Source organism: Solanum dulcamara, chromosome 11, assembly GCF_947179165.1.
Source record: "Solanum dulcamara chromosome 11, daSolDulc1.2, whole genome shotgun sequence".
In the NCBI taxonomy this organism is placed as follows: domain Eukaryota; kingdom Viridiplantae; phylum Streptophyta; class Magnoliopsida; order Solanales; family Solanaceae; genus Solanum; species Solanum dulcamara.
This window is the reverse complement of record NC_077247.1, coordinates 26,600,643-26,612,570: the sequence shown is the minus strand read 5'-3', so window position 1 is coordinate 26,612,570 and position 11,928 is coordinate 26,600,643. Positions and strand designations below refer to the sequence as shown.

General features: G+C 35.3%; 1 protein-coding gene across 1 annotated transcript; it reads right to left on the bottom strand.

Annotated features, from left to right (window-relative positions):
- Positions 1-8,693: 8,693 nt before the first annotated feature.
- LOC129875113 (protein PHLOEM PROTEIN 2-LIKE A9-like) lies at positions 8,694-10,153 on the bottom strand. Its single transcript, XM_055950546.1, has 3 exons — positions 10,023-10,153; positions 9,857-9,927; positions 8,694-9,335 (listed from the first exon to the last, which is right to left on the bottom strand). The coding sequence occupies exons 1-3, from the start codon at positions 10,080-10,082 to the stop codon at positions 8,951-8,953; spliced, it is 516 nt and encodes a 171-aa protein (XP_055806521.1). The 5' UTR covers positions 10,083-10,153; the 3' UTR covers positions 8,694-8,950.
- Positions 10,154-11,928: the final 1,775 nt, after the last annotated feature.

Below are 11,928 nucleotides of genomic sequence, written 5' to 3'. Positions count from 1 at the left end.
AACATAATCAAAACTAACCCTTGAAGTATCACAGTACACCACAAAACCATGAAACCCTTCTAGTAGAGTCAACACCAAAGCAGAAGTAAGTCTATCTTTCAATTCTTGGAAGCTTTTGTCACATACCTCAGCCCATTGGAATTTCACTTTCTTTTTAGTTAAAGTAATCAAGAGAGATTCAATGGAAGAGAATCCTTACACAACCATCTATAATAACCGGCTAAGCCCAAAAAACTTCAAATATCAAAAGGAGATAAAGGTGTAGGTCAATTCTTAACTGTCTGGATTATCTTAGGATCAACCATAATTCCTTCAACGGACACAATATGGACAAGGAAAGCAACTGACCTTAACCAAAACTCACACTTGCTAAACTTAGAAAACAATTGATGATTCTGGAGAATTTGCAATCCTCAAATGATTGGGATGCTCATTCTCACTCAAAGAATAGGTCAACATATCATCAATGAAAATAATAATGAACATATCTAAATATTACTTGAACACCAGGTTCATCAACTCCATAAAAGTTGCAGGAGCATTCATTAGTCCAAAAGACATAACCAAGAATTCAAAGTAACCATACCGAGTTCTAAAAGTCGTCGTTGGAATGTCACATTCCCTCACTCGTAGTTGATGATAACCTGATTGAAGATAAATCTTTGAGAAGTAACTTGCTTCTTGAATTTGATCGAACAAGTCATCAATCTTTAGAATGGGGTATTTATTTTTAATTGTGACCTTATTTAATTGTCGGTAGTCGGTGCACATACGAAGGAAACCATCCTTCTTCCTAACAAAGATAATCGGAGCACCCAATAAAGAGATACTCGGTCTAATAAAACCCTTATCCAATAAGTCTATCAACTGCTCCTCTAACTCCTTGAGTTCTATACAAGCCATTTGATAAGGAGGAAAAAGATAGGTTGGGTATCGAAAAGAAGATCAATATTGAAATCTATCTTTCTTTTGAGAGGGATACCTATGAGATAATCGGGAAACACTTTCAAAAACTCATTAACAACTACAACTGACTTAAGAGTATGAACTTTAGAATTTGTATCCCTAACTTGTACTATATGATAGATGTAATTCTTGGAAATTATTTCCGAGGTTTAAGGCACAAGATGAATTGACCCTGAAATATGAAATTACTACTCTTGTACTCTATGACTAGTTCATTAGAAAACTGAAACTTAACCACACAGGTTCTACAATATATGGAAGCATAACTTGAATGAAGTCAATCCATACCAAGAATAATGTCAAAATCACTCATATCAAGCTCTACAAGATCATATGAGGTAACCTTGTGAAAAATTGAGACCAAGCAATTTCTATAAACCGTTTTAGCCAAAGATGACTCACCCACAATAGTATAGACCAAAAACGGTTCTAGCAAGTTTTCAGGGCTAACATAAAATTTCATACCAAGATAAGGAGTAACAAAAGACAAATGTTCTCCCGGATAAAACAAGGCATAAAAATCAAAGTGAAAGACCCATAAGAAAACCCGTGACCACATTAGGAGACTACTCCAAATCTTTCCTAGTTTGAAGAGTATAGAATCGGTTTTGATAATGACAGCAATCAGAACCTGTAGTAGCACCCTACTGAGTCGATCAGCCTGTAGCCTGAGTCTGAGCCTGGGGTCGATCATCACCTCTACACTCTCTCGCATGGTAACCCGATTTTCCATACCTATAACATAAACCCAATCCTGCCAACCATTCCCCTCTATGGTTCTTTCTACACTTCTTGCATGCGGGGATGGCTTGATCAGTCAGAGGTCCTTCTTGAACCTTAGGATTAGACACCCTATCCTTATCAAACTTTAGAGCTGAAGTGTTTGATGAATTTTGACTGGAGTACTTTTGGCAAAATTGAGGATGACCACCATTTTCCGGACCAAGAGTGCGAAAAGTCACCACCATCGGTCCTTGCCTTCTTAGATTCTCTTGCCTTCTCTTTATGATTTTCCTCCTCAATTTGTTTGGTATGATTCATGAGTCTTGATATATCCATTTCCTTGATTAGCATAGAGGTTTTGCATTATTTGGACACCAAGTCCAAAATAACTGACACAAATTTGGTCATATGAGCTCTAGGACTGGCAACCATAAATGGAGCATACTTTGACAATTGTGTGAACTTGAGGGACCCTCGCACTCATATTCCCTTGCTTCAAGTTAATGAACTCTTGAATTTTAGCCTCTCTTAGCTCAAGGGGAACTAAACAGTCAAGAAACACCTCTTTGAACTCTTTTTAAGAAATAGGACCCACTTTTCCAGCTCACTCACCCTTTTATTAATCAAATCAAATTCTAGAGACTCTTTTTAATTGGTAAGCGACCAACTCCGCCATCTCTACTAGGCTTAGTCTTATAATCTCCACAATCTTATGAATGCTCTCTAAAAATTCTTGTGGATCCTTATCCTTTTTTGACCCAAGAAACTTCGATGAACTCATTCTTATGAAATCATGAACCCTTGTATTATCGTACCCACATTTAGGTTCAAAGAAATAACCACCTCTAAGCTGGCTAAAGCCGCTACGTCTTGAGCAAGCACTTTGAACGCGACTCAAAACTCAGTATGACAAACTTGCTCTGCCAAAGGATAATTTGGAGCTTGTTTCTCTTCCTCAATATTCCTTCTTACATGGACTCTTCTTGGAGGCATGATTCAATAATCACAAAGAGAAAGCGTTAGAGGGAAAATCCATAGTGTTCATATCTATCGCACAACATAAGAGTGATAAAAGAAGTAAAGTTTTTCCTAGATGCCTTGTAGTCTTCTATTCATAGATGTGAGCGCTTCACACCTATGAACAAGAATCTACTTAACACAACATGTCAGACTCCCCAAGAAACCTTAAAACTTATGCTTTGTTACAAAGTTTGTTACAACCCAAGCTAGACACTAGGTGTCACACGACGATTAGAATTCTGAGGGCCCCCAACCAAGCCTCTTAGCATAAACTGCATACATAAGGTAAGTAAAGACATAAATCATACCATAGTGTCGGAGGTAAGTCTCAATCTTAAAATCTCAAAAAAAAGAGGAGTACAATCTCATGACTGTCTAAACATGCCTCTAATTCTATTAGATGGGGCTTAGGAAAAGTTCTACCTCACCAAAACATTAAGGACGAAAGTATAATGGTTACATAAAGAAATGCATAAGTGTTACGTCCTCGAAATTTGAGGACTCACAAATAATGGAATAGTAACTCAATAGCTAGGCACGAGCGGAAGGATAAGCATGATGATCGTCGAGTCCTTCATTATGCTATAATATAGGCAAAAAGTTTGCATTGGTACATGAAATGTACTAAGTATGTGAGAAATATGCATAATGTAGGCATGATAGCATGATGAGTATAAAAAAAGTGATGCAACATCAATACTCATTTAAAAGCATGAGATGTGAAATAATAAGTCAAAACATGTAGTCAATGCATCAATTGAAGAAAATGCAATTTATTTGTGGGATATAACCATTAATCGACATTTAAGATCATGCGAGCTATAACATGGAATCCGGTGTTACTCCCATACTGAAAAAATAGAGGATACTTACCAAAGTAAACTCCGTGAGAATATCATTTAACATTGAGCTATTTGTACATCCACTAGCTAGGCCAATTAAGGCAAACCTACGAGGGAACATAGATTGGGACTAGAGGTTGCTACTAGAGTTCCCGTAGGTTTCTATTCGAGCTTCCTGGCTAAACCCCACCTCAAAATTCTCTTGGTGCTAAATCAATATCCCAACAGAATTTATAAATCATAGTCACTCATATGTTAGTAAAGGAAATAATAGATACCAATCCACATCATAAAATAGTCATAAGAGTAGCTCACTAACATCATGATTCATATAAGAATGAGAAAAAACATTTCATCTTCATAAATCCATGAGTAGGTGAGAAAACCTTTCACCTTTTACATGTATGTGTGAGAAATACTTTCACAACTATTTATACATGCTTGAAAACATACTTGAAACCATAATTCATCATCGTCATAAATTATTCATAAATCCTTTCCCAATCCATGATCATAATTCCATAAATTTATACAATAACACAATGTGTTGGTCCATGAATAATCAATTAAAATATGCAATTAAACTTGAATCATGCATAATCAAATCATTAACATTGAAATAAATTATAATTGAATTGACCCAATGCGATTTCATAAACAATCTAGGGTTAGAAGATAATTCATCAAAAGGGGAATTTAGAAAACCTGTGGGACTCCATGGATGGAAGAGATCATTGGATGAATTCACACATACCTTGATTAATCAAAGCCACAGAAGAACTTTAAATTAGGAAACTTAAACTCGACCTTGAAAATCCTTAGCTTGGAATAGAAGAAAGTCCTTGGGAGAGTATTCTAGAGAGAGAATTATTTCTTAGAGTGATTGGAGAGGGAATGGGGAAAATTTGAAGGGTTTGGGTAGTTATAATATTTAGTAATAGGTCCAAAACGACATAGCTTAGGGATTAAACGAGTTGGAATTGACTAAAATACCCAGTTAAGATTCTGACGGAGACAGGTTGTTGAGATTGGCCGTGCTCGCTGACCAAGTCAGCTAGTCTCCAATATCCCTTTATCCTCGCCAACTCCTCTCAAACTCTAAAGAAAAAATTCTCTAAAATACTTGGAGAGCTGAACTTAGTTGCTGAACCAATCACTGAATCGCCGACTCGTTTTTCCCCTCGCCCAACTTTTTCTTTTTAATACCAACTTTTCTAATCCTTTTGGTGAGGATCTTCAGCTTGCCAACCATTTTGGTGAGTCTTCAAACTCAAAACTTTCTCAAAAACCTTTCTTGTCTCTTGAAAAATTCCTCGAGACTTTTTGCAAGCTGCCTTCCACTTCGGTGATCCACCTAACATAATTGGCGAGTAGCCGAGTTGCTCAACGAGCCTCAGCTTCCATTTTTCCTTAGTTTCCTCTTTCAACTTCAAACTTCTAACTTTCCAACTTTTGGGTTCTCACATACATCAAGCTGAAATTGTCACGACCCTAAATACGAGTGTGATGGCACTCATCTCTACCCACCGAGATAAGTCAGCCTAATACCCAATGGAAAGTAGATGCGGAAGAAAAAGAAATAAATCAAAATTTAACTTAACTGAAAACACATAAAATAAACTCAAAATACCCCAAGATTGGTAAGAAAACAATAGGAGATCAAGCAGGTTCAGGCTCACAACATACAAAAGTGTAGAAGCAAGGGGTGAGTACCAAACAACACGGTACTCAGCAAGTGGATAAATAAAACTAAGCAAAGCTTAATAAATACAAGTACTCCTGTCATCCCAATCGAACCTCCTTAACTACAACCTGCATAAAACCAACCCAACTCCATACTCTACGCAATAATAATAGTTCATCACTAGTCTCATCAAGTGAATCATATCAAGTCAAGTTCAACATATACAGAGCAATAAGTGGTAAACACGAATTCACAAATATCAACAAAATGTGATGAAATACAATGAGATGATGCATATCTGTCCTATCAGTACACATTCGCTGAATTACAGTCCGGAACCCATGGGGGACATTTCTGTCCATGTTACCTTCCATGGAGCATGTGGACCGTCCCCTCAATATACATATACTATCACGGAGCATGTGGCCCGATCCCTTTTGTTTTATAATACCTGCCACGGAGTGTGTGACCCGACCCCATTGTTTCATATTATTTTCAATCCCAGCACAGCATGTAAGAACCAATGCAATTAATTCATGTTCGTATGATTCACGATAATAACATGAAGACAACAATAATTTTTCCTATCTCATATCAACATAGTCATTTCACATGTCCAAAAATTAATCCATAATCTCATCACATCAATTCCACCAATACATGTCAGTAGATCGCCATTTTATACCCCTCATCTCCATTTTTAAGGCCAATCATACAGTTAATAACCAAGTCCAATTCTCATTACTCTCCAGTGCACATAACAAGGAAATACAAGCATCTACAAGCTTAAATTGAGGTTTAGAAATTCACTTGCCTCAAATAATCAAGCAATTACTCCGAGACCTGAGCCTCCCCCTTTCGCTGGGTTTCCTAATCAATGTAATCTAATCAAATAAATAATCACCATAAGATTTTGAAATTAACAACATTCATATCACTATATGTCTAGTCTAGACCCAAAAACTCACCAAAATCTATAATCAATTTTCCAAATCTCAAGCCTAGGGTTAAGTCTCAATTTTTTCCAATATCATAGATTTAATGAAATTCATATAACACAATATACTTATTATTTAATTATCTATCTCAATATATTAAAACTTAAATTATAATGTAAAAAAAATAATAATAGTTTAAATTAAAGCCACTAGTTACGAAACCAGTGGCAGCAACCATGCCAATTTACAATTTAATTCTCTGTTGCATTCATAATCCTATATGATGCTAATAACATATTGATAATGTGACCACCAATTATGAAATTACTTGTTCGTTGCAGTGGCTCCTTCCGTCTTCGACGTCGCAGGTAAGTTTCTCGTCTATTTCCTTTATCTTTTCTTTTCTAATTAATTATGTATTAAAGTAACAAATTCTACTAACCTATTTTAATAAATATGGGACAAGTGGTAGAATATATTAACTAAATTATCATTTTAGCCCACCAATTAAATTAGTTATCTAAAGTTACCCCTCAACTAATTAACTGTAGTTATCGAATAGTCCAAATAAACCATTAAAAATTTACGGAAAGTGTCTTTTATAAAAAGAGGAGAACTCGTTCTCAAAAAGACCTAGCAGGTCATTACAGAAATTGGAGCAGAGGGAAAGATATAGGGGTACTTAGACATCATATCGATTTCGACCTCCCAAGTAGCACCCTCAACTAATTGATTCCTCCAAAGGACCTTTACTAAAGCAATAAATTTACTTCTCAACTTTCCAACTTGATGATCCAGAATCTTAATCGGAACCTCTTCATAAGAGAGGCTTCTTTAACACCAACACTTTTCAATGGTACAACTGAAGTCAGATCAACAATGCACTTTTTCAAAAGGGATACATGGAACACCGGATGCACGGATTCCAACTTGGAGGGAAAATACAACTCATAAGCCACATTCCAAAAAGACCTCAAAATCTGATAAAGACTAACATATCTAGGGTTGACCTTTTCTTTCTTACCAAAATCTCATCACACCCTTTATAGGTGAGATTTTCAAATAAATCCAATCATCAACTTTAAATTCCAGCTCTCTTCTGCTCACATCCCCATAAGGTTTTTGCATACTTTAGGAAGTTCTCAATATTTTTCTAATAAGTCAAACTTTCTCCAGAGCCTCATAAACTGACTCCGGATCTATTAAAACTACTTCACCAACCTCAAAACCAACCATTAGGGGACCTACATCTCCTACCATACAAAGCCTCAAATGGAGTCATCTGAATACAAGAATGGTAGCTATTATTATAAGTAAACTCAATCAAACAAAATGGCCATCTAAATTACCTTTAAAGTCAATCACATAAGCTCTCAATATATCCTCCAAAGTCTGAATAGTATTTTTGGCCTGGCCATCGGTCTGTAGATGAAAAGTTATACTAAGCTTAACCTAAATACCAAGAACCTTCTGAGACAATCTCCAAAAGTGAGATGTGAACTGAGTACCTCTGTCAGAAATAATGGATAATGAAACACTGCACAATTTCACCATCTCTCGGATATAAAGTCTAGCATAGTCTTCGGCTGAATAGGAAGTTTTAACTGGAAGGAAATACATCGACTTAGTCATCTAATCTACAATCACCCATATAGAATCAAATTGTTGACGCGTATGAGGCAACTCTATGATGAAGTCCATATTCAAATTTTCCAAATTTCAAGAAGGGATATCAATGTTCTGAGCCATACCGCCTGATTTACGATGTTCAACCTTAACTTGTTGACAATTTGGACAGTTTGCCTCAAATTTTGGACTATCCATCTTCATGCCATTCCACTGGTAGACTATCCGCAAATCACGGTACATCTTAATGGTTCCCGGTGAATAGAATATTGAGATATGTGGGCTTCTGCTAGAATCTGTTGCCTCAACCCATCAACGACTGGAACACACAATCGACCACCAACAAGCACCGACAGCAGCATCGGCCAATTAGAGCGTCCACCGAAAGGGAAGAGCCGATGGGGAGGGGGATAAAATATTGGAATCCCTAGAAAAGTGAGGTTTATTTATTTGTTGACTTTTTAATTAAGGATTTAAAATATAAACTTTCAATCGGTTATGAAACGTCTTCGTCTGTTCCATTTATTTTTAATTAAAAACGCCTAAAATTAAAGCCTGCAAACACGCCTAAAATTAGAAAAAAATATTCTTATCTGGATCATTCAAACCCACGAACAGGCACACACAATGCAAAATATTAAACCCCTTTACCACCGAGCTAGTCCTTTAGCATATGCTCAAGGGGTTCAATATTAAATATATATACGTAATCAAAAATTTGATCTATAGATCCTCCCCTGCATAGGAGGGCTATAGTTCTTCTTCGATCGAAACATTTATAAATAGTCCCTTGAAAAATTGCATAAATATTTTTGTTTCTCATTCGAATACTTGTTGTTGTTGTTGTATATTCGAATACTTGTATTAAAGTGTGACTAATTTAAATTACATACATAAATTGTAAAGATTCAAATTTTCTATATCACAAATTTGTAAATCATATTACAAATCAGATTATTACAAAATAACACAACAGAAAATTTAATACAAGCCAGTAAGGTCAAACGGAAAGATATAACAAACATTTATTTTCTCAATAACTCTATATTACAAAGAAATATAAAACCGTCTGAATGGATTATAACAGATCACTTGTGTGAAGCGCTTTTTTATTAGTATTATTATAAATTTATGTGTAGTTATTATATATATTACTCCTTTTCTGTCTTCTTCTTAATGATTACTTTTTGGATAATTAATCCTCCTTTCCATTTTCCACTCCAAACTTCATAGATCCCAAAACAAAGCTTGCTGTCTTCATATACAGATTCAGTTATTTTAATGACAAGATTGTTTGGTACGATATATGTTCCATTTGATTCAACATTGGCATCTTTGGTTAAATGTATTTTTTTCCATAGGTTTTTGGATCCAGATTTGACCATAAAGTAGAGGGGTAACTCACTAAAACCAAATGCATCTGGTGTCAATTTCAACTCGAACTTAACTTCATATGTTGTACCTCGCGTTACTTTGTCACACCACCCTGTTACCTCTAGCCAACTTACTTGTACAAGTTCTGCTGGGTCGTTTTTCCTGTTCATCGTCAAATCCAACGTTAGATAGGATATATAATGTAAAATAATACACCAATTAATGTACCATATAACAGTTATCTAAAAAAAATATTAAAATGACTATTCCATCAGATACCTACTATTTCTTAACAACATAAGTACTGAGTGAAAATCACCAAACCTTGTTTTTTTGTGTGTGTGCGTGTTTGGGGGGGGGGGGGGGGATTAGATTTCCAACATTTTGTACCAGGGATTTGGAAAACATAATAGAACATTATAGTTGGGATTGTGTGACTACCTTAAGAAAGTTTTTAACTTCACTACACTACAATTTTCACAAGAGGATTCAATAATTCATATAAGTAACAAAACAAATTATTCTTGACCTATAATATTTAGTGAAAAATTATAATATTTCGAGCCAGGATTATTTTAGAAGCTGGATTACTCAATCTCCATAAGAATTCACTCTTCAAATAGTTTAATTACCACCTAATCTATTCTATTTGATCATAAGAATATGCATATATTTATACTAACCCTTCGGGTAGTTTCCAATATCGTTCATCCTTTCCCCAAACGATATTAAGAGCTGAAGGATAAATTTCGAACTGCAAGAATGGCAATTAAATATGTCAGAATTGATTAAATAGTTTTGACTAGACTAAGTTTGAAAGAAAACAAATCAAGAGAAAAATGAACGCACCCCATTTTCTATATCATCAGAGATATGATTTCCTTCAAAGTGTGAGTTTGAATATTCCATGAAAAACGTCTTGCTAACTTATAAATATTTGAGTTTTGTTGTTTGAATATGCCTACAACCACACATATATATAGTATAGCAGGAGAGCTGGAGTCGGCTCGGCAAGGTTAACTTTTTAAAGTTAAGTGCCACCTTTACTCCGCGTAAGAAGAAAAGGAATATAGAATATCACGGATGGAATAGCTAGAATATCTCAAATTCTTAATCAAAGGTCTCGAAATTCAACTTCGTTAGGTCGGTTGATTTGAAATACCTAAAGCTTAAAAAACGAATATGGAATAAAGTAAAGGAGTAAGACAAGATATGGGGATGGAAAGGGAAATTCTTCTTTTCCGCTTGAATTGCAAGCTTCACTCACAATCGTTGATATTCTCACACGCAAAGTATCGTACCATGCATTTACTTAAGAGAATCTATTTCTTTCATTTTCATCACTTTTACTAACCATTACTTGGGTTGTGGTTAACCAACAAGTCACCAAGGAGGGAAGTAATAGGTATATTACACCCCTTATCCATTCGTTTGACCACAAGAATTATTCGAAATATTTTTTTTCTTTTGTTTCAAAATGATGGAGGGTTCACTTATAATTTTTTCTAATTAATCCAACTGCAAAAAAATGAAATCCAAACTTGTTTTCCAACTACACCTTCACAACATATAAATAAATGCTCTGATCTTTTAGAAATTTCAAATAAAGTAAAAATATGTTTGAAATTTATTGCAAAATACCTACTTACTTTGTCTTTGAAATTCCATTGCAACGACTAACAATATGAACACTCCATTGACGTGCGTAATGGATGTTACGCGTAGCCCCTAACACCTCGTTTGGATGGTTGTTAACGGTTGTATTGAATTTTATTGTTAGTTTAAATATAATGTTTGTTTTGGTTGGTACTTGAATTCTATTATATCGTATCGTTTAAATCCATCATTAAATAACGACGAAAATACCCCTTTTATATAACAACCGATTTGGTGTATTCGCTTCGTTACCTTAATATTTTCTTATCATTTTGTCTTTATTTATTATCTAATAATTATATTTCATCTTTTACCCTACATTTTCATAGTAACTCTACCCCGTATCCTACTTTTCTTGTAAGTTTTATCATTTAAATCATTGATGCGTGACATTATATAACAACGGAGAATGATACAATCTATTCAAACATTGTTGTCACGCCCCGGGAGGGTACCCTAGACGTGACCGGCACTTGAAAGCCATTTTTGACCTTCAAGCGAACCACCTGATTCAATCACTCTATCGTTCATTCATATTCACTCAGAAGAAGGTTCAATCATGACATGCTATTCATAATATAAGGGTCGAAGACCAAACATGTTTAGCTCAACAAAATAAGTATAATAGGATTCCTCAAAATAACAGTCCAACCTCCCCACACGCTAGTCTATGAAGCCTCTATCAAAGTCTAGAAGGTGCCAATGACAAGCCCATGGCTATCAAGAAATCAAAGTAAAGGAAACGACAACAAAACTATACAAGAAAATTCAACATCCTCCGGAAACGAGGAGGACTCACCAACTAGCAGGGAGTGTATGTGGATCTTCAACGGAGAGTCGGTTGATGATCTCTAGTACCTGTCTCTGCATCATCAAACGATGCAGGCCAAATGGCATCAGTACATGGAATGTATGAATATGTAAAATAGCCAAATACAACGAACATCAAGGAAGAATCAATCAACTCGGAATCTCGACTCATATATATATATATACAAGACAACTCAATCAAATGTCCTAAGTCTAAACAAGAATATGATTTAGACGGGACCAATCATATATCATTTAACTCAGTTTGACTCATAGTACTATTAAGACC